This window comes from Crotalus tigris, unplaced genomic scaffold (genome assembly GCF_016545835.1).
Source record: "Crotalus tigris isolate CLP2741 ecotype Arizona unplaced genomic scaffold, ASM1654583v1 scf7180000017741.1442986301:2390832, whole genome shotgun sequence".
Taxonomy (NCBI): Eukaryota; Metazoa; Chordata; class Lepidosauria; order Squamata; family Viperidae; genus Crotalus; species Crotalus tigris.
The window spans coordinates 37,242-60,848 of NW_024096608.1; the positions used below are offsets into that span (position 1 = coordinate 37,242).

Here is a 23,607-nt window from a genome sequence, read left to right on the forward strand (position 1 = left end):
ATTTGTTAGGGTTAGGGTTAGGGTTAGGGTTAGCGTTAGGGGGGAAAGAGACAGGGAGTGGGGACTTTAAGTGCTGGGTTTGGGCGCCGGTGTACTCGGCAGAGGAGGAGAGAGAAAAGAAAAGAAAAGGAAAGGAAAGGAAAGAAAAGAAAAGAAAAGAAAAGAAAAGGAAAGAAAAGAAAAGAGGGAAATCACACCGAGTGCCGGGTTCGGCACTGTTCTACTTGCGATCTGGCGGGCCGCCAAAGCACAGCTGGCCAGCAAACCAAGGATCCCCTTAAATATGTGCTCCATTAGTACGTCATTGATTAATTGCATCAAATTCTGCAGGCCCCCCAAATGGCAAGACTTTGAATTGGTAGCACCTCACTGGGCTGTTAAATGTGGTCTTCCATTTATCCCCTTCCGTAATTCTCACGCGATAGTACGCTTCCCTTAGATCAGTATTTCTCACCCTTGACAATTTTAAGGTATGTGGACTTCAACTCCCAGAATTGGAATTCTGGGAGTTGAAGTCCACATGCCTTAAAATTGTCAAGGCTGAGAAACACTGCCTTAGATCAAGTTTAGTAAAAAAAATTCCTTTCGACAGGTGTGATCACATGTCCTTCATGAGGGCTAGGGGGTATAGGTTTCACTGATTATAGGAGCCTATAATCCATGCATAAGCATAAAGAGCCGCCCTTCTTCTCTCTAAAGAGGACCAGAGCGGCCACTTTTCGATGAACCCTCTTTCTAAGTTTTTCTTTATGAATCTTTCCATTTCCTCCTTCTCCTTTGGGCTCATGGAGTATAATCTGGGCTTTGGGAGTTTTGCTCCGGGCTTGAATTCTATGGCACAGTCTGTGGGTCGGTGGGGGGGGAAGCTCATCCGCCCTCTCCTCGCTGAAAACTTCAGCAAGATCTCTGTATTCCTCTGGTGTTTCTGGCAGCTCCTTTTCCTCTCCCATGGATTTGTGGGGTAGAAGGGGTAAAAGAAAAAAGAAAAAACATTCTGACTATGTTTAGCACAGTAGAAGATAATACTATTACAGTTTCAGCATTTTGCTTTTACACAATAATATATACTAGCCACTTCTATAACAACAAATTTATTTAGTCAGCAAAACCAAAATCAAAGTTTCATTTTTTCCAGCACAAATACCTGTCCTGTTTGGTTGCTATGTCAAACCAAACAGAAGTACAAATGATATCGGGTCTGTCATTTGCATAACTGTCTGGTTTGATACAGCAACCAAACAGGACAGGTATAGATTTCAATGGATAGTTGAAAAAAACAATCACAGCCAGCCTGCCAGTGTACAAGCCTGAAAGAGGGCTGTGAAAATATCTACAGACTTCTCACATCCTGGAAATAAATTGTTTCAACTCCTCCCCTCTGGACACTGCTATAGGGCATTGCATGCCAAAAAAACAAGACTCAGTTTTCCCCCATACCATCACTCTGCTGAACACTTAATTCTCCCCGTGCTGTCTTGGGCCTAAGGATACCTAATCTGTAGTAGGACTGTATTACTATTATCCTTCTCACCTTTCCTATTACCTACTCCTGTTGGTATCTTATGACTATCACTAGTTGGTTGTATCTTATGATTTATTATCATTTTTTCCTTGTATGTATACTGAGAGCTTCTGCACTGGAGACAAATTTCTTGTATGTTCAATCTCACTTGGCCAATAAAGAATATTCTACTCTTAAAAATATACTGTATATATCCAGAAGTTGTTTCCAAATGGAAACAAACATAGATATGTTCTTTTCTTTGAATTTAATCATCTCTACTTTTTTTCCTTGCTGTGGGAAATATTTATTTCTATTTGTAGAAACCCTGCGGTTGTAAAATACTATCTGCTTGCTTGATGCCTCAACTTACAAATGGGAATGCTTACTGTGCAAATTCTGATTTCTGTTGTAACTAGACTACCTGTGCGATATGGTCTCTACTTGAGTGCAAATTAAAAAGGAAAAGAAAGACACACAGGGAATGGCTCCTTAACATGTTCACCACTGAAAAAGGGACATCCTGATGACCGGAGCCAAATGTTTTTTCAAAACTCAGGAATTTTGCATGGAGCGAAGAACCTGTTCCATGAACTTGGGAGAGAAAACACATCTACCTTTGCAAAGGGGCTTCTTGGCCTCCTCAAAATACAAACTACCAAGCAATTCAGGTAAAGCAAAAAGCGTTCATTAAGAGGGGGGAATCAAGTCTTTTTATAGGGTATAGAAGCAAAGGATACGTACATTCGGTACATGTGATACCAGTAAGCACATGATAAAACAATAAGATACAATACATTGATTGCTTGTGATGTTTGAACACTAGAAAACATTGATTCTAATGTTAAGCTAACATTCCACAAATGACAAAATTATGGGTTACATTGCTCTTTTCCACTTAGGCTTGTATCTTTTGTGAAAGTTGCAAGTGCATCCAAGGACTTTCAGAATACGCTTTCTATTCTGTAGTTGCTGAAAAGATGAGTTCTTGCATAAGAAAGAAATGGCCTTGACTAAAAGAAAAACATGCTTTCTTATTAATAGAGAAGCAGCCTGAACTGCCATGTTAACAGTACTAATATCACCTTTTAAAAATGTTAATAAAGAAGCCTAAAATTGGAGGCAACACAAGGACCACCCTCAGCCCCGCCCACCCGCCGTCCTCCATTCCTGGTATGTACCTAATCCTAACCCTGACCCATCCCTTATCCATGTGTTATTTTAAATCCAGCATAGATTTTACCCCAAGTCTTAATAAACCATTCAGCATATTTCCCCAATGAACAGTATTCATTGCTAGCATTATTTATTGTAGGTCATTTCCAAATTCACATTAAGTTAACTTGATTTCATGTTCTCCATTATTCTTACATCTGTAACTCTATGTGAACAGCAAAAAGAAAGGGGGGCAGGCAAACCCATAAAGTTTGTCACAGATCTCAGTGCTTCTAAGTATTTAACACTTTTCCCATCTCCTCTCTTTATACTCACCCATACGCAAAATGTTAAAGAAAGAATACAAATCACATAAACACATTCAGAGTGCAGCTCTGCCTTCTTTGGGATCAAAGAACTTACAATGATGTGTACTGCAGCTGACTTTGAAGGTAAGGCATCAGAATATTCAAAATGCTGAGCGTGAAGCCTGAATAAGCCAGGCATTTCCAGGAATCAGAAGCAAAAGGGATGGAACAGAAAATGTAATGATTATGTATTCACAACAGTATCATAAACAAAATTAAATAAACTCAGGGAAGCATAAAATATTAGAAAATAAAGAGTGCAAGTGTACATTGCAAAAATAACACTAAAAAACCTTTCAAACAAGAAAAAGTAACTTCTCTGGGATATATTAATATCGTGCAGCTTGAGCCAAGGAGAATTTAAAAAAAACAAAACTCAAGCTTAGCAAAAGAATGAGAAAGTGCCTCATCGTAACAAATCATGACTTTAGAACAAATAATACAATTCTTAAGGCAAACATGGCAATTAACAAATAATTATAATATAATTGTAATTATTTAATGCAATGAGGTATTTGGAGAAACTAGTCAAAGTAATGCCCAGCCTGTCTGTTCAGAGGATTCAAGCCACTTGCAAAGAACCTTTGGGTTGCTGGCAAAAAAGCAGAACTCAAAGCAAAACTCTTTTCCTTTGTTAGCAGGCAAAAATCACCATTGTGATTCCTTTTATTTTTCATGGCCATTCCATTAGGCTGAGGTATTCAGAGAGTATCTATACAGTAAGGTCTAAAGAGGTCAAAAGTGGTTTAATGCTTTGGTTCAAGCAAGGCACTCGTCCAATTTAATGTGATTTGCAACCTGTTCTCATAGAGTTTTATTGTACTGTTATTGAAAGAATAGTGTAAACATTATGTTGCCATTGTACAGTTAGAAAAGTAACTTTATAGATAGAAAATGCAGTTTAGTAGCACAAGTTCCCTTTTCAGATGCAGGCTATGTGTAAAAAAAATCTTTGGTATTCATCAGTGTAATTAAAATCACCCATGGAAAATGGAGTGAGGTAGCATCTCTGTTTCACATGATAAATGGTATGGGATAACACTTTTCTTTTTTTAATTGTAGGCGTAAGTATTCTTGATTTTGCTTCTTCCAGATAACTTACAGTGCTTATTGTAAAATCAACCATATGACACAATAGTATTTTGAAAGGAAAATCTGCATAATGATTGTAAGTTTCTGAATATATCAGTACAACAGCTTGATAGAAATGTGCCATTACATTCTCTTTGCTTGATAAAGGTTGTTAAGCGAATCTGGTTTCCCTCATTACTTGTTGGAAACCATCTGGGAAGATTCCAAATGATGATCACATGACCCTGAGACAGTGCAACCATTATAAATACATGCCAGTTTTCAAGTGCCCAAGTTTTGATCACTTGACCATGGGGATGCTGCAATGGTTGTAAGTGTGAAAAGCCAATCATGTCACTGTTTTCAGTGCCATTGAAATTTTGAATGTCACTAAATGAATGGTTGTAACTCAAGGACTATCTGTATAGATAGTCTTAATCTATAAATACCAAAATGCACATTTATGCAGGTAAAACCAACTTTCAAAATTCCCTTCTTATTGCCTATTTCTTTTTGACCTATATTTGCCATGAGTACTATAATGCCACAATGACTATCAATCTTGCACTGTAAATAAAAGGTTGTTTGTTGCAATCTTGTAAAAATGTTTTTTAATAATTTTTCCCGTTTCCTATTTTCCCTGTGCCTTTTTAAAATTCAGTAATGAACCATTTTACCATTTTTCTAGTCACGTGGAAATAATAACTTGTTCATGATGCACATGAAGAAGTATTCCTTCCACTATAAAGTAAACAATAGCCTGCTGAGTTAGTCTGCAATAAACTGAGAGAAAAAAATGAATGCAGAAATGAATGAAGAATGACAGTGTTAATTTTCATGTTGTAACTTTCTGCTGACTAGATAAGGAAGTTACCTCAGCACACAAATTCCAGCATGTTCCAATAGAGTAGTAGAGATTGTCATCTGTATGACTTGCTGTGTAAGAAATGTGATGCAAACAAAGCCAAAGTTGGCTTCCTTGGGAACATGCCCTTAACATACAGATCATTTAGTGGGCATGAGAGCAGATGATTCTAAAGCCATCCCAACATCACTGTATCTCAGGAGAAAAACCATATTGTACAGCCATCTAATGAGCCGAGGTGGCGCAGCAGTTAAAGTGCAGTACTGCAGGCCACTGTAGCTGACTGTGTTCAGCAGGTCAGCGGTTCAAATCTCACCGGCTCAAGGTTGACTCAGCCTTCCATCCTTCCGGGGTAGGTAAAATGAGGACTCAGATTGTTGGGGGCAATGTAAATATATATATACATTGCTTACTGGTGTACACCGCAAGCTGAGAGAGTGCTTGCACTTAAAGCGGTATATAAGTCTCATAAATAAATAAATAAATAAATCTTCTTTATCCCACCTTCATGGTGACAGACTAAACTGCAGTGTTCTTGGACCACTTGGCTGGAGATCTGATATTCCCTTGTTGCTGGGTTGTTGTCCAAGAGGCCATGCTGAAGACTTGTTTATGAGGTCTTCTCATGGGAAGTGATATTCATTTTCTTTATTTTTGTAGATATTGCATGGATACTTCCAAATCATAATCATATCTACTTTCAATTACTGGGGAGATTAATAGTACAACAAACAAACAAATAATAATAAAATAATGAGTATCTTGGATGGGCTCTAGACCACTTCTTGTCAGTTTTCTGCTCAGAGCTAAGCCTGCGTTCCAGGATTTGGCATTTTAAATCATTCCAATATTATGGGCATAAACTATATAAATGCAGGCATGCATCTAAAATAGACAGCATTTGAAAGTTGGACTAAAGTACACTTATGCAGAAGATTAAATATAAAAAAGATTTCTGAGATGCAGAAAGACAACCTGAGTTTCACGTGGGTGTGAGCTATATGCTTTGATCGCTTCTGGAAATCAATGAAAAATATTTTCACAGCTACCGGTAGAATAACAGTCTGTCTTGTGTGTTGTTACTATTAATTAGTTTATCCCTAAACTCTGCATAGAATTGAATGTAAAAATAGCTTTGAAGTAGTAAAATAATCACAACAAAATACCAACAGTATATTAAATGTTTTCTTTGGTACTATTTTGATCCTTTTGCAAGGAAACCATGGTTTGGGGAAAGGTATAGCTCTATTTCTAAGCAAACAAAGAGAATGTAACTGGTTTGCATAAAAGTCAAAATGTCTTTACCTTCTTTCAACTTGTATTCAGAGTCTACTGTATATTGGCAGACCATCAACATGAACCATATTGTTAAAATGAATATTAACTTGCGGCTTTAGGCTTCTGATTGCCCTGGAAAACTTCCTTGCTACTGTTGCATCCACTAAATGTTCATCTCTGTGGTTTTGCCATGGACACGAGGAGCTATATCTGAGGACATCTATTTTGATAACAAATTATCACCATGCTCCAACATTAGATGATTAAAGAGTGTGGGTTAAGTGCAAGAATAAAGGGAAGATGTAAAAATCAGTTTTCTCCCTCAATTTCCTTCTAACAATTTTGTTTTGCAAGCCATTCTATGAATTTTTTTTATTTAGAGCGAATTCAAAATCAGATGAAATAAGTCTTTGGCTTCTTTGGACATAAATAATGTTAAGTATAAACCTGCTTTCTTGAGGTCCTGCTCATTTGTTTTAGTAATAATAATAATAATAATAATAATAATAATAATAATAATAATAATAATAATAATAATATATTAAATGTATATACTACCCAACTCTTCAACTCTGGGTAGTTTCAAAGCTATTCCACCAAGACTACATTTGCAGCCCTTCCTTTAAGCTTTGGTACAAGTGCTAGAAGAAGAGGACAAACTGCCTGAGTCGGCACAGCCCTCAACTTGCCATTTATCTAGGCTCCTCCGTCGTGCGTTCATGAAGAAATTGCTAACGGTGCTCAGTTCCAGCCCCAACTGATGGGAAATGGTGATCTGTAATTCTTTGGAAGGACGTTTATTTTCCTTGAATATTGCATAGAGAGTTCGGCGCTGAACATCAGTAAAGACCAGTCTGGGTTTTTTGAGTGCATTTCCTCGGTCTTTCCCTTGATCTTGCTCCTTCTGTTTACAAGCTGCAATATTATGAAGAAATCACTTTCAGACTTGGGATAGATAAGAGTTAGAGGGATTTTTTTCCGATAACAATCTACTAAAAGAATTTTAATAAAGAAAGGCTGCATTTTTAAAGTAAAATGTTTACAATGCAGTCTTAAAAATACCAGAAAAACCATTGAATGGAGTTCAATCGAATTCATTCTTCACCAGACAGGCATATATTACTAATTTTCAAGGTTTTTAAGATGTAAGTGACTGTGAATTGAATGGCTACAGCCATTAGGATGGACAGGCCAATCAATATTAAGTTTGGGGAAATGGATTAAAAAGGCTGCAGTGACACATAGACCAAAACAAGGCAGTTAGGCTGAACCCCACTTTGTGAGATTATTTCAAACAGTAGTTTGTCTTAGAAAAAGCCAAAATCATACACATATTACGTTTAAAATGTGCATATATTTTCTATTGTTTAGCACTAATTTTCCACTACTCCAGTTCAATAAGACCTGACATCAATGTTCAGATCCATGAAACCATGAAGAAAATCCTGAATTAGCCCTCAGATCTTTCAAAGTTGGTCTGGTAGCAGGCAAGAAAGGAGGGCTTGAAATCCTGGGACATTCTGGATCCCCGCTTCTCAAAGATTTTGAACATTTCCTGTCCTTAGAGAAAGGTCAGATCTCTTCTTCCAAAGTTAGAGGCAAAACCATCATGGGGAGAAACGACCTGGTCTCTGGCTCCTGGGACACTCTAAAAAGTTTTATAGGAGTCTCTGAATTGAGACTTCATTAATATTTAAACCCTGTTGATTGCATGGGGCCTTGCCAGGTTTTCTCCTGACCCTAGATGAGATCCCTGCATGAGGAGGTGCGGGGAGGTTTTGCTTGGTTTTGGATTGGGTTCCAATCCCACATCTTAAACTGAGCACTGTACATTTTGCATTTGTGTCAGTTCATTAAGAGAGAAGTGAAGGCCAGCAGACAAACACAACCAGATAGAACAATTAATCAGTGAAATGGCTTGCCTTCAGAAGTTGCGTAGGCTCCATCATTGGAGATTTTTAAGAAGAGATTGGACAGTCATTTGTCCAGAATGGTATAAGATCCCCTTTTTGTGCAGAGGTTGGACTAGAAGACCTCCAAGGTTCCTTCCAACTCTGTTATTCTGTTAAATTCTGTTAAAACATTTCTTACTTTTAAGGACAGGTTTATACCCTACAGAAAAAGGCAAGAATTATCTGTTCCCAGCAGCAGCAACAAAGCTGAGCAACCTATACTAAAAAACATATTTATGGCCAGAATCTCTTGAAACACTTGTAGAGATTTCACACCTCCTCTTAAAGGACAAATGTCATTTCCTGAGGATTAATGACAGATGACTTTATTATGAGTACACCATTTGCCTTTGAGATGAATCATCAATCTGATCTAATGTGAAATATTTAGGAAAATCTGTTTGATATTCAAAATTAACTTTTAAATGTTCTAGTCATTAGCCACCTCCACATTTTAAAAAAGGAAAATTGGAATTCAATTCTATTTTTTGCCACAGGTATTTCTACATGCCAATAATATTAATCACAGTGACAAGCACTATGCCTCTGGTCAGAATATAATCCCAATATAAATGTACTGATGTGCAATATTTCTCACTTTTTTATACAATTCAATGAAGCAATAAAGTTAAATAAAGTGGACTCCCAGTTTTCCATATTACTTGCACCCGCTAGATGGCACTTCATTTCTGAAAACGAGAAAAGAATACAAGAGTCTAAAGATGAGCTTTGGAGCGGCATTTATTATAGTGCCTGGCCAGTGAACTGGGATGAAAACTACACAATTCAAGTCACTTTTGGTGTCCACACTGGTTAGGGAAATGATCACAATGTTAATACCAGGAAAAGCAACAATAAGCATTTCTCCAACAAAAAGCTTTATTTTGCTTAAGTGAGGACAAGGTGGTGAGTGAACATAACAAGAGCGGGCACCCCAGCTTCCTCCACTGCCTGAATGCAGCAGTTAGATCTAAAGAGCAGAGCTGTCAGGCCACCAGCTGCAAGCCATAAAATCCTCTGGAAGAAGAAGAAGAAGACCCTGTGGTGAATAGCATAGCTCCTTTCCCAAGCAAGTTATTTCTCTGTTCATTAGGAACATCCTACACCTACATTGGGGGCCTGTATCCACAAATGGGAATGCTGTCTTGGGCCAGTGAGGCTTTGGCCTTGCCTTCTCTCTCAGAGGTGGAGGAGTCAGTCTCACAAGAGCCTCATCCAGTATTTCCTGAGGAGTTCTGGAATTCACCTCTGTTCTCCAAGGCATCTCCAGAGGATGGGCAGACAAGCATTGGTAGAGACCACTATCAAACCATCTCTGGTACATGAATACCCACAACATTTGAACATCTTCAATGGGGACCTAGCTCGCTACACAGTCCTGATGGGGTCTCAGGTGTCTCCTTTTCCCCTTAGAAATTATATTTACATCATTTATTTATTTCCTATTATTATTAGAATGCCTAAGTGAGGTCTCACAGGAAGGGGCAGCCTGACCAACCTGAAGTCCTGATAGAAGCGCAGTTATATGGAGCCACCATCTCTGCTGGCTGATAATGTGCTGAAAAGGGGTGACAGAGAAAATAAACACAGTGGAGAGGTCACCAACAAGTGTTCTCTTTTGGATATGACCAAGGTCAGGCCAAGTCCTCTCTTGGCTTAATCCTGTTAGGTCCAAATTGACTATCCTTGGCACAGCTGAAGCTCCCCTGCAATCCATTCTAAACGAAGGAATAAAAGCCTTTATTACACCCAGGCAGCCCTAGGAGGTGGCTTGCAATATAGTAACAAGCTCAGAAACCCCAAACTTCCATCTTCTGTCAGCTGACACCCCCCAACTCCTTTGCAAGGGCTTCCTGAAAGGTCTCCTGCCCTCCTGAAAGGTCCATTTTGCCTAAAACTAGAAATAAACCCAGATACACAGACTAATGCTTGCAGATGATCAGCTTTCAACTTCTATAAAAAAAACCTTTGCTTTTTATTGTCATATAAAGCTGGTTGAATAAAGAACTGGGGATTTTTCCTCAGTGTTATGCTTCTCCGTACTGAATCCATGACATTCAGGGCTTAACCTAACTGTGGGGAAAGGGTTAGTTGTTTCTTGGAAAGAGAAAGATCAGCAGAAATTGTTTATGAATGAAGGCAAATATACGTGTCCCAGGATAATGTTGGAGGATCCAATCTGGGTCAGTCACTAGGACCAGAGGTTTACTCTTCCGAGCTTTTTGGATTCATGCTGGAGCCGATCCTCAGGGAGCCTCTTTCACCAGAATGTGAAAATATTTATCTCTTGAGGACCCTCATCCTGCAATGAGGGTCCTCAACAATCCAAAGTGAGAGAACTCTGAATGGACAAAGGGCCTCAGTCCACTGTACATACTGACTCAAGGTTTCTCCATCAAGGTGCGAACAAGTCCTCAAGCCAAGAAAATAAGTGCCTTTGTTTTAAAAGCCATGGCATCTTCTGACACCCCCCCCCAAAGCAATTATAGAGCACTATGCAGGACTGTTTCTCAAACGAACACTCTCTTTTATGGAAAGCTGCTTTATTTAGTAAGATATGTTGGTATCATATGACAATTTAAATGGATGGATTTAAGAGCAGGAAGACCCAGGTTCCCCCAAGCCAGAGAAATTGTGATTTTGGAACAGTCCTGCTCCCTGAGTCTAGCCTGCCACACAGGATGGTTATCATGGAGCAAAATGAAAACCCAACTGAGCTCCTGCATAAAAGGCAGGATATAAATTTAGCTGTTAATAAATACTGATAATTAGGATAAGTTAGAATTAATACGAGAAAATTAAAAATATAATTTACTTGATATTTATTTCTTACATAATTTTCTCAGGTAAGAAGGCGTTAAGTTTTTGAACACTAAAGGCTTGTGGAGTGTAGAGGAAATGCATTTCTTGGCCCATGAGTATTTATCTGACCTTATCTAGCAGGTTCCAGAGGGGTTCTTACTGAAACTGTTTATAGGATCGAATATAAAACAATCCTGGTTGCCTTTTCTAAGAACAAATGGCCAAGAAGTTGGCAGTGGTGGCGGGGTTAACATAGGGGACTCAAACTCTGCTAAATTCCGGACGTGACGAGCCAAAGAGGACGGCGCATCGCGGAATTCCTCCGGATGCACCTTCCCTTACAGGAGTTGCCACCGCTCGGCCGGGATGGGTTCTTGAAGGCCAGCGGCGCGAGCGGCAGGACTCTAGACGCAAACGCAAACACAGCCTTTGTTTAAATACCCACGACATCCACGCGGCTTTCTGCGTTTTTTCACTGAGCATTGCTCGTGCTCTGTCCTATCGGATTGCAGAAAGCAAAGGAGAAAACAGGACCCTCGTGTCCCGTCGCCCCCCCCCCTTGGGAAACGCTTCTCTGTCTTTCCTTCCCCAGGCCCTAGCAGACCCTTGGGCGGAAAAGGCCCGTTCCTGGGACATTTGGGCATCAGCCGAGAAAAGGGCGGCGAGGGCTTCTTTACAAGAAGCCAGTCGAGCGCCGTTTGCTGAGGGAAGTTTAAGGGGCGCCGTTCTCCGGCCATCTGCACCCTCAGCCCTTCACGACCGGAGGCAGGCAACGAGAACGCGCTTTAAGTCTTCCATGGGCTCCTCAGAACAAGGGTCAGAGCGGCCCAGGTCAGTCCTCGCCGGTGCATCTCCTTGGAAAGTTGCCACTCCAGCAATAGTGGCCTTGCCCAAGCCCCGGTAGCCGCTCTTCTTCACACGAGACCTGCCACCGAAGTTACTTTGTGTGGCTTTCTCTGCTTCTCTGTGGACCAAACTCCAACCAGGATTTCCAGCCGCAGCAGCCGAAAACAAAGAAGCCTCAGCAAGAGCAAAGCAGCTCCTGGCCGAGGAGGGTCGACTTGGAGCAGCCTTATCTCCTTTTCATCTCAGGAAAGGAGAGTTGCTTTCTACGCCAAAAAGGGACAAGCCGCCTTCCCACTCCAAGAGCAGGAACACTTCTTGCCGCCTACGGCCGGCCACCGCGCCCCACTTTTCCAAGCAAACTCGGCCAACTCCCCAACGGGAAAAGAAGGTGCTTGGTGGCCTATGTCAGAGGGTCAGCCAGGAAAATATCCCGGCCAGCCAGCCTTTCACTGCCCTACCAGAGAAATAGAATCCAGCTGCAGGAATCCGCCGCCCAGCACACCGCGGGCAGCCGTTGCTCTGGCGCTTAAATTCTTGAGTCCTGGCCTCCTCTGCTGTCGGCGTGCAGAACCCGTTCCATCAACGTCTGGATCCAGCCAACTCCTCAGTTTCCTCTGGGCGAGGGAAGAGCCTGAGCCTCACAAAACTTCATTCGGCATCAAGATCCTCACTTACGGGGCAAACATTTCTTCCCCCTACTGTTTTCCTGCTCCTCCGAAGCACAGAACTTTTCAACTGCATGCAAAGCCTTCCCACGACCAGCCCATCCAGCCAGACCCCCGGAGGCGACCTACAACCATCTAGGAAGGGCTTCTGTCCTTCCCGGGAAAATTAGAAAAGCTAATCAAGCGCTACCGGACTTGACTGGCAAGCCAACTCCCACCAGCTTTCTGCCGGTCTGGAAACACTCCAGAAAGGTACCAGCAGCATTCCGTCTGGAGGCTGGGTTCGTGTACAAGGAGAGGCGGCCCTACACTGTCAGGAACATCAGAGCAACGTTTGCAGCGAGGCCTGGGACCTCGGGGCGTCCTGCAGTCCCTGGCACTGGGCAGGATGAGGGAGGAGACTTCGTAGGCGGGCCCACCTGGCCCGCCCTTGGTTCCCGAAGCCCAGAGCCTCCTTTTCTCTTTTCCCACCGGGCGTAGGTGAGAGAGTGAGGGACGGCACGACTGTTGCCTCTCTTGCGAGAGTTCTAAAATGGGATCCCAGGAAGGTCGGCCCTACCCCTCAGCCTGTGCCCACATCGCTGCCCCTCACCTGCCAATCGGAGTGCAGACATCCGCTGGAATTCGGGCTCCTGCAGCCACTTCCACATCCTGCGAAAGGTCTCCCGCCCAGATTTGAGCTTGCTCCAGGGCTTAGGATTCCTCAACAGGTCGGAAAGCGTTCCCTGCGAGCGGCCGAGGACCCTCTGGGCGAAGATGGCTTGCGGGATGCTGTAGCGCTTCAGCTCGGTGGTTATCCGTTGGGCCACGTCCTTGGTGTTGATCTCTTCCAGCCGCCCTGAGTGATTCCCGGCGCTCCCTTGCGCGGCGGCGGCGGCGGCGGCGGGCTTAGGTTCCCTGGAGGACGCCTGGATCTGCCCGTGCCCTCGGGCGCTCAGATGGGTGTGAGGTTGGCGGGGGATCCCGCCAAGCGGAACCAGGCAGGCTGTAGTCGGGGAGAGATGCTGGTCGCCCGGCCGGGCTAAGAGGGGTGGGTGCTGCGCTTCGAAGCCGCTGGGGGTAAGCATTTTCTCGGCCGGCATGGCGACTCCGGCGTCGGCATAATACGACAGGGCTTGCTGGGTGATGTGGAGCCCGCCCAATGGAGAGAGAGTCTGTCCCAGGCCGGCCACTTCTTTGGGGTAGGGTGAGGGGTAAAGATTGTCGGACAAGAGAGTAAAGTTGCCCGCCAACCTGTGATGCGCGTGCGGGAGTGACTGGGGATGGTGAGGAAACTTGGGCGAAACGGTGGAGATGGGCGGCAGGGGCGGTTGCAGGGACGTCAGAGTAGTGTAGCTGCTGCTCCCGGTCAGCCCGGCGGGATTCTGGCAGCTCTCAGTCAGCGCGGGGTGCAACGGTCCGGTCAGCGGGGGCTCCGCGGAGGTCCGGTGATGCGCATGGGAGTGGTATTCTTCCCCCCCGCCGCCGCCGCCGCCATCCATAGCCATGGCCATGGCGCCTGTTGGGGGAGCTAAGGGATGGCCGCCGCCCGGTTGCATGCCCGACGCGCGGTCCGGAGACCTGGCGCTCAGCTGCTCCACCGCGCGCTCCCCAGTCTCACGGCCGAGTCCCGGGAGTTTGCAGAGGTGCGACATCGCCGATGACACCTTCGGGCGGACCGGGCGGGCAGGCGCGTGGGCCGCCCATGCATCAGGGCCGAGGACGCGCACTGCTCCGTTGCCCGAACCAAAGCAGGAGCGGGACTTTGCGTGGCGCAAACCCGGCGGCTCTCCTGAAGAGGCGCGGCGCGGCCCGCCTGGCCCTCCTCCGGACGCCCCGCGGCTGTCCTAGTGTGGTCCCAGCCGGGGGGGGCCGCCGCCTGCCCGGCGCTCTTCAGCTCTGGCGCCGCGCTCTTTCTGCGGAGGTTCGGACACGGAGCCCGCGGTTGGTGCAGCCCGGGCGGGCGGCTGGCGGGCATGCGCGCTGAGGCTCCCTCGACCCCGCCTCCTTTTCCGCCTCACTCTCCCGTCGGCTGCGAGCGCGCGCGCCCGGCCGCCCGATGCTCTCGAAGCCGGAGCCTTGCGGGGTTGGGGGTGAGCGGGCGCCTGGCCCTCCGACTCTACTGGGAAGAGCCCGGCGGGGACGGAGCTCGGCCGGCCTCTGCTTTCTAGAGCATGGCGGCGGCGGCGGCTGAGCGATTGCAGGATGGATTTAGGGCGTTGCGGTCGCCGCTACCGACGAAGCCAGGAGTCCGCCCGGGGGCTGCAAGCCCGCCCCGTCCCTTGGGCGCATTGTCCGCTTCACTTCCGGCTTCGCGGAGGACAAGAGCGGACAAGTGGAAGGGTGGTCCTCGCAGAGCAGACTTTCGCTCATGGTGGCATTTTCCCGCCTGGCATTTCTTCGCCCCTGTTTGGTTCGGCCAATAACCCCGCCGGTCAAGGCAGGTTGTGTGAATCTCAAGGCGCATCCCAGGTCATCGGAAGCGTAACAAGTAAATACATACAATTTTATTGCACCCCTGCTGACAGCAACCTTCCAATCCAGTTGCTTTACTTCCCCCCCCCAGTTCCTCCTCAGGCATATCCACTCCTCGCAGACTTCCAGACTTCGACCTTTGTCTCTCCCCCCCCCCCCATCTTAAATAACCAGTTAAGGTTCCCAGCAAGGGTGAGGGAAGCTTGGCTTGGTTCCTTATACCAAGTCTTTTGGGAAATGCAAATGAATTGTACTTTTTAGAAATGGCGTTATGAAACTTTAGTAAGGTACATGCTGCTCTAATTCTTCATCAGGAAGAGCAGGAACCACTCAGCATTGCTGCTCTGCAGTGATTATCTGATGACAATAATAGTGTAAATAAATCACAGACATAAATACACACCCCTGAAGTGAAGGCCAGGGCATTGCATAGATACAGGCAGAATCGTGCAGAACTATAATTCCCATTTCTGCAAAGCTCTCAGAGGGTATCATTTTTCCTAATCTTTTTGATACTGTGTTTATTTATGCATTTTACATACTCATTGCTCAAAATTCTGCAAATGGTATTCCTGTTCCAGGAATGACTCAGCCTAAACTATGTCTCATCCAAAACCCCATGAATACAAAGCCATGAAGTGATGGGGACAACAGCATCAGGACTGGCCCAAAGCATTTGGCAACCTGAGCCAAACCTAAAGTAAATCCTTCCCTTAGGCTTCTAAGCCACAATGATATCCTGGAACACTGTTCTCAGCTTCCCACATTCTCTCATTCAAGTCTGCAATAGGCTTACAGGACTTCACTGTTGGAACAATTTCGTTTGCAGAGGTTTTTTGATTTGGTTTCATTTCATGAGTTCTAGTAACAGCCTGAAAAATGAGAGTTACAGTATTTAGTGATTTGGAATTCAATGAATGCAATGCCAAGTATCTTGGCCTAAATGCAGATGGCCATTGATTGTCCATCATGCCCTACAAGACTCAGCAGAAATAATTTTTAAAAGGAGCAAAAAGACCTATCACCTGTCTGCATTTGTCCATGATAGTTGTATCTTTTCCCTGGACCATGTTGCACTTCTCTGCAGTCATCTTGAGAAAATATAGTTGCTTTAGAATTGAAGAGAAATGCAATTCACATACTTCTGCAGTCCAGAACCCCCTTTGGAATAAAATCAGAAGAACTGAGCAGCCCCAATCCCCAGGCTTTCTCATGGGATGAAATGGAAACCAGAACTGTCCCACAATCTTGACCCCCCCCCCAGGTCCCTCCAAAGAGTCAGATGACATGGGAAAAGGTGTGCCAAAACCAACCCCTTCACTTTCTTCAAGCTGTCATTCAGCTTGCCAGGATAACCTGGTTCAAAGGGACCAGAATAACTAAGTGGTTCTTGCATGAAAGCTGCAGCTGGAGGGGCTTCCAGGGGAAACAGCTGCAAGGGTGATCTTCCTGCAGCTTTTCTTAAAGTGGGCCAAGCAGCTAGGAGAGGAATATGGCAAGGGATTAGAGCTGTGATTTCCCACTGAGAACTGATGAGGAAAGGGAAGGAGACATAACCTTAGAGCTCTAAAAATTCTATGGTGCAGCCAAGTGGAGTGAAAGTTTCATATTCCTGGGCTATAGGAAAGAAAACTGCATATTGTAACAACTTAGTATAATAAAGTTTGAAGTTAGAATAACACTCTCTCTCAACATTTGCCTGAATAATGCTTTGCATAGCTAAAGGCACTACACAACAGAAAGCATCAACCACTAGTTTCACCAGGACCAAAGGAAGTGAGTTGATTTTTAACAGCCCTTCAAATTCTGTGCTTGGATCTATTGATGCTTATATGTAAATGGGCTTTGGCCAAGGGGGTGAAGTGAAGAATAAAGCAGCAGAAGGTCCAGTTTGCATTAATAGTTAAAGCAGAGATGGTAGAACGTGTGCTCCTATGAGCATGGTAGTAAAGCTCAGCCATAGAAGAGAACAAATACAGACAAGGAGGATGGATGAGGCATGCAAACAAATGTGTTACAGCATGATTTTTCTCCTCCCACTAGAAATTAAGGCTACATTTCCACTAATTCCACTACCTACTAAATTCCATTGAACATAGCAGAGCTTACTTCCAACAGACATGTATAGTGTCCTACTATACATTATGCGACTGTAGTCATTAGATAATGGTAGTGATAATAAATGCAAATATAGAATTGTATAAACCAGATGGATATTAAACATTGATATAATATATTATTACTATAATACAAGAGTATCTTCCAAGTCTACGAAAGTTGAAAGAATGAAACTTTAAATTGTTTTTTAAAAACACTGTAAGAAGCCATGTCTTTTAAACTTAGAAAAATCATAGCATAAAAAAGATGTTTACACATATTTACACCCTGCTTTGCGTGCAGATCAAGACAACATGTGCCACCTATGGGCTAGGTTAACTCAGAGGGAATGTCTGGCCCAGGTCACCCAGGAGCTTCTGTGGGGGGGCAGTGGACCAGAATTAGACCTCCTCACTCCTAGTACAGAACTTTAATCATTATAACACACCTGTTGTAAGCAGGTGTGTGACAAGTGAAAAGTGGGTGGTGTCAAGTAACAACCTTTAAACCCAATATGTAACAAGAAGCCATATATCATGAGAGTGGGATTTCAGCAGGAGGTGAGCGTCAAGACATTTGAATGATCCAACAGAGGTTAAAGCCCAGGATCCCTAAAGATGAATAGCCAGGAAATGAAACACTGAGAAAGGTCATCTGTTGGTATGGACTATGTTCTCATAAATATGCTAATGATCCCTAGCTATACATCTTCACTCCAGACTAAAGAGTTTTGGTGGAAGTCCTGATCTGGTGCTTGGAACTTGCCAAGAACCAGATTCAGCCCAAGCAAGCAATTGGCTTAGAACCCAATTGATTTTGGGGTGACACCAACTTTGACTTTTGATGGGGTTGTGTTTCTCCATTAAGAGAGTAACCTCACAATTTGGAATCCTCCTAGTCTCACACTTCCTGCTGTGATGAAGGCTGTGGCAAGGAGTTCTTTGTCCAGCTTCATCTGGTATTTCAGTGTGGCCTAGAACAGAACATAGTGAAAACAGTTGCTCAGTATTTTCACCTCAGGATTCAGTTATTGCAATTTGGTCTACCTGGGAATGGGAGCATAAAGGACAGTGCTGTCACATAATTCTGTTGCTACAGGAGCTGCCCTGACCACCAGTTGGTTTCTGAATGCAATTCAAGATACTGGATAGGACCTGGGTAGATTTCCATCTGTGCCAAATAAATTCTGTCAACTGACCAGGTAAATGGAAGCATCTACTGAAGTTCTACTCCTTTTGAGAAGTAAGACTGGAAGAGGCTTGGAGAGTTCTTGGAGCAGCCTGTCAAAGGCCTCTGTTGTAATGGTCTTTCAGAGAATTAACTTCTGGCTTTTCCAGAATGCTTTTGACGAAAAATCCACACCAAATATGGAGATATTATTATTGTTACTGGTTTATGATTTTATATGCATCTTACATTATTATCACTCTGTATTGTACTGTGAGTGACTTTAATTTATACATCTACTAGTGCTTTAGAGAAAATGGTCTAAAGTTTTTACTGAATAAATAAATCATACCATTTATTGAAAACAATGTGAAATTAGTATAGCATACAATTCAAGAAATGACAGGCAAAGTGTAGACCCTGATCTCAATATAAGACCAATTTCATCTGACAAGAAATATATTAAAAGTACAATACCTATCCACCCACAATCTATTACAACTCTGGGTAGCTGGGTAATTATTGCTGCACAAAATGCAGCAATAAAATACTGTAAAATAAACAATCAGATGTCTGAGACAGGGAGCAATCATTTAACACCAGAACATCAGAAAGAGACTGTCACCTGCACTCAGCCAAGTTCTAGGGATACAGCCAAGTTTTACCGATTTTTTAAAAATAGGACTGGAATGGGGTGGGCTATGACTTTCTGCATCCTGTACTTTAGAAGGAAAGTTTTCTTGTGATGGTGACAGAGAAGAGCTTGTGTTTACAAGACAGCATGTTTAACCATGTGTAATCACATTAATTGGTGAGCAGTAATGCCAGCGATGCTAGTGCCAATGTCATAGTATAATAATAGAACAGAGTCTTGTAGGCTGTGTGAAAGATGTACTTAGGAATTATACAGCTCTGGTCATGGAGGCAGAAAGATTTAGCATGAAAGATATACAGAAGACATGGTTCCTAGAGATGGATGTGGATGAATGAGGCAATAGTGTTCTAATGGCAAGAAGTGGGATGAGAGACAAAGTGCCCATTTTTGATGGATTGGAGATATTTTTTTGGAAGATGTAAAGCTGAATGGGAACTGTACTTCTTGAAGCATATCACTACATTTTGTGCCTGAATTCTCAATTTAGATCAATTTTGAGGGTGGTAGGTGAATGAGTAGAGATTTTAGTTCAAAACATGAACCATAGAAGTTGTAAACCTGCATTTATTTCTTCATGTTTAGGGTTGTCATCAAGAATTTCTGTAAGATCCTCGGTATGACATGCCTGTGACTAATTTACATCAGAAAATCGCATTATTTTATCTGATTTGTTTTTCATCAAAGGAGAAATGTCATAACCAAATATTTGGCAATTATCCCTTGTCAAAACGGCTCTATCATCTGTGTGTTCACAGCAAATTAAAAGTGCTGATTAAAACTTACAGTGTTTTCTTGGGCAGAATTAGGTGACTTTGTGGCATGAAGCATTCTTTATCAATTTACCCTCACTTCTAAAATCTTTTAATCCCATCACCACATCTATGGAGCTCTCAAGAATGGTGACTCCCAGCTTTCGATGCTAGTCAGGGAAAGCCACAATCTTCAGCTAGTGGAATGACTTAAGCTGAAGAAATTTTAGACTGTTGAAGATTACGTTATTCATTCTGGCCCTGAATTCTCAGGAAAGATTGGGTGAACTTCAAGTTCACCTTGAGGAATGTCTGGCACACATCTACTCATTTGTTGATTTGGAAAGAAAGGATAAATCAGTGGGGATTTATTAAAATTTTACATTTTAATGATGGCTGTAGTGCTTAACAATCCCATCGAGTTTCATTTCATTTGCCACGGAGTAGGCCTTTGGTAGGAGAAGCTCCAGGCTGCAAGCTTTAACTAGGCATTTGGTTAAGGCAAAACCTTCAGTTTCATCTGGAATTATCGTGAATCTCAGAGCTTGCAAAATGTTATGAATATATATATATATATATATATATATATATATATATATATAACGATTTAAAAGATAGTTTTTTAAATTGTAATGGGATTTAATTAGTTATAGACCGTTGTTTCTTTTTTTAAAAAAATGAAACAGACCCTCTCTTTAGGAATGCACATGAGGGATAAAAAAATAATATAAATAAGTGACTACATAAATTAGAGCTTTGACCGAAACGTCGATTTTAGAATATTGTAACTCAGTGACACTTGTCTTATTTAGATTTAATGTGTGAATTATCAATCTACTCGAAAGAGAACAAATCCAGATTTGGGCTCCCACGACCTTGCAGCGGAAAGAGGGCCTCCAGGGCTTTTCTTCGAAAGCCGGCAGGCAGCATAGAATTATCGGTAATCAATACCGACAGCCAAAACCGCCTGCCTCCCTGGGACCGCTCATTCTCCACCGCTTCTTCTGCGATTCTGCCTCTTTGGCCCCACGCTTCTGCCCACGCAGCGTTTCCTGCGCCCCGTGACATGATCGGGGCAACTGCCCAAAGCCCCGGAATTGGCCCCATGGCCTGGACGCCAGCACGGGAGAGCTTTCTGTCCTGGGACCCTTCTCCTGACCGAGAGAAAAGTGGACCAGAGTGTGTGAGAGAGGTTCTTAAATCCCGAAATATCCCGCCACGGCTCCAGCTACCACCTGTCGTTTCAGGTGCAAGATTGGTGCCGGGGCCATTTGAGGCGGCCTTCCCAATCCGATGGCTTTGCGCTCCAGGCTGGACAGGGTTCTTTCGGAATACTGTCAGAATGGTGGGGCTTTCATTCACTCCTGGAAACCACCAAGCGAAAAACATTTGGGCAGAGCTTCCCTTGCCGGCCCTTGTCGGGTCGCCGTTCAAGAGGCGCCAAATCGGGGTTGATCTGGAAGGAAGTCTCACCCAAAACGCCTTTGGCTGAGACTTGAGGAATCCCGAAATCCTTCGGTGTATGGGTCCAGGGAGTCAGGATTTGAGTCTTGGAAGAGGGGAGGGGAAATCCCCACGAACGGCCTGCTCCCGGCGGCGCCCCAGACGCGCTGCAGAAGCAGACGAGGGACTGTCGCGCTCCACGGTTATGGCCAGCTCCTTGCGGAAGAGCGCGGTGTCCCAGCCGAAGTTCACAAAAGCAAGGCCAGCAGGAACCATGAGGCTGAGGTAGTAGGGCCTGGGTGCTCATCCCTACCCTAACGAATGCAAACCATATGCAAATAGAGCGACAGGGAACTTCTGTGCGGGAGACAAACCTCACGAGCTGATCCAGCAGTCAGGTGCCCGCTAACGCAGCCCCGGCCCGCAATCTTTTCGAAAAGGGTTGGGAGCTCTCAGGCGAGGATTGCTGATTCTACCCAGTTAGGAAGAAACTTGTGGAAGCTTGCAAAACACTAAATAATTTAGCGTTAGATTTCGGGAAAAATCATTATCTTAAATCACTTCTACGCGCGCTATAAATTGCAGACTTCGGGTAGGGGCTGGGCGATCCACGCTCGAAAGTAGCCATATTCAAAGAGATTGAGATGCTTGTATTAAATATTAATCGGCTGGTGCCTTCCTTCGTTTCTAACTTATTATTAATTAGGCGCCTTCTTGTCTTTTTGCAGAAAGCTCCGCAGAGTCAGTTGCAGCTTTACATATGAATTAAAAGCAGTTTCAAGTGGCTGTAATGCGAAAATTATTCCGTGTCTTCCAAGGCGGAGATCAAGAAGCCGCAGATCGATCTTCCGGCACTTGGCTCGAAGGACAGAGGTTATTGATAGCGGGTATTAATGACCTGGATGATAGCAAAGGGGAAGCGAAGAACCAACCAGCTTATAAACTTTTTATCTGCTGTAGCGCCAGCCATGAATTACGGCGCCCACGGAGGGTAATTTATGCATCCTGAGGGTTCCTTTATCCTCTCTCTCTGAGTTCGAAACTTTTGGTGCACAGATGCAGACTAATGGGATTCTGGGGCGCAAGTCGTCAAGCCGGATAATCACAATGAGAAGCAGCGACCTAGGTAGTCCTGACAACAGAGAAGTGGGGAGAGGAAGGGTGGCGGGGGACGCAGGGCAGGACAGCCGTGGAACAGCGAAAAGAGCCTCTGCAACACACGCCGCTTGCCCACCCACGCAGGAAGAAGCGGTGGGCGAGGTCGCTGGCTGCCTGAAGTTTTCCGCAGTCTGAAATGCTGCGCTGTCCACCGCAAAGACTCGGAGAGGGGCAGGAAAGGGGCGGGCGGCCGACCTGACCGGGACAGGAACCGGTTCACGGCGGCTTCCATCCTTATGCGCGGCTGTATTTAATCGCCGGGCGGGGGAAGTATCTTGTTTCTAAATATCCCTAAATGAAGGTCGAGAATATCTACAGGATGGGCGAAAAGACCTGGGCTCCCGTCACCAAATCTAGAAGCTAGTAAGCATCAAAAGTAGGTGATTTCAGTCGCTTGATCCCCATAGAGCTTGGTTCAAGAACGGTCGTCTTGAACTCAAGTCCTGCTGCTAATTAAGAGGGAGAGGAAATGGCCCAAGAAGAGTCAAATAGAACGAAAAACAGCGGGTAATTAAAAACAAACAAGCAGGAGACCCAAAAGCCAAGAGGGAAAGATTAATCTGCATTAAGAGGGGTCCTGCGCTCACCAGATTGCTAGGCTATTTTATGAATTTATAGAACTTTCTGTACTATTCTTTTATTAAGCTTACAAACTGCGTGACTCCAAGTAACTCTAGGCGGCTTACTTCTTACAAAGAAGTAAGCAAAATATACTTCATAAACTACAGAAAAGGTTCGCTGCCCTCTACCTTGTTAAATCCCTTTCTTCCTCCCTGACCTTGACTTTGGCGAACGCGAGATCTGTCAGAGATTTTATACGGTTCCCTGGAATCACAGTGTATAAGGAAACCCAGAAAATGCGTCTCTCCTTCACCCCTTTCGTTTTCCCTCCTCTGTCCAGGAAATAATGCCCATTTTGACGAGTGCTTGAATATAAAATGTAGTTAACAGAATTTGTGTTGGCCACAGGGTGGCCTGACTCCATGGAAGCCAACACCCATCAGAGCATAAAACAACCGGACGAAGTGTACGAGATCAAGAAATGTGGAGGGAGTTGATCCATAGAATCGCCCGCAATCCGACACGATGGAACGGATGACATCGTCGTTATCAATAGAATAAGTAATAAACGCATATCGACCTTGTGAAGCTTATACACTTCTGACAAGATTATTCTTCTCTCCCCATATATTCATGTCTCTTACGAGTGGCCTGTCCTAAGAAAACAGTCCCGTATTTTTTCCTTCTCTTGAAAAAAACAAATGCTTCACCGAGGGAGCCAACCCCGGCTTTGCAAAACGAAGCCGTTTCCCCGCGCCACTTATTAGCAATGGAGCGGGTTTGTCATCCCCGCCGAGCCGCCTCCTTTCCTTCTGCCAAG

The 23,607-nt window shown here is 44.1% G+C and overlaps 1 protein-coding gene across 2 annotated transcripts; it reads right to left on the reverse strand.

Annotated features, from left to right (window-relative positions):
- Positions 1-2,175: 2,175 nt before the first annotated feature.
- ONECUT1 (one cut homeobox 1) lies at positions 2,176-15,025 on the reverse strand. 2 transcript variants are annotated; one of them, XR_005556334.1, is made up of 4 exons: positions 13,096-15,025; positions 5,465-7,153; positions 3,080-3,146; positions 2,446-2,514 (listed from the first exon to the last, which is right to left on the reverse strand). XR_005556334.1 is itself a non-coding variant. In XM_039339908.1 (3 exons), exons 1-3 carry the CDS (start codon positions 14,135-14,137, stop codon positions 2,460-2,462), a joined length of 1,164 nt encoding a protein of 387 aa, XP_039195842.1. In that variant the 5' UTR covers positions 14,138-15,025; the 3' UTR covers positions 2,176-2,459. The 2 variants fall into 2 exon arrangements, 1 of the variants encoding a protein (XP_039195842.1); XM_039339908.1 differs by lacking the exon at positions 5,465-7,153 and having other exon boundaries at positions 2,176-2,514.
- Positions 15,026-23,607: the final 8,582 nt, after the last annotated feature.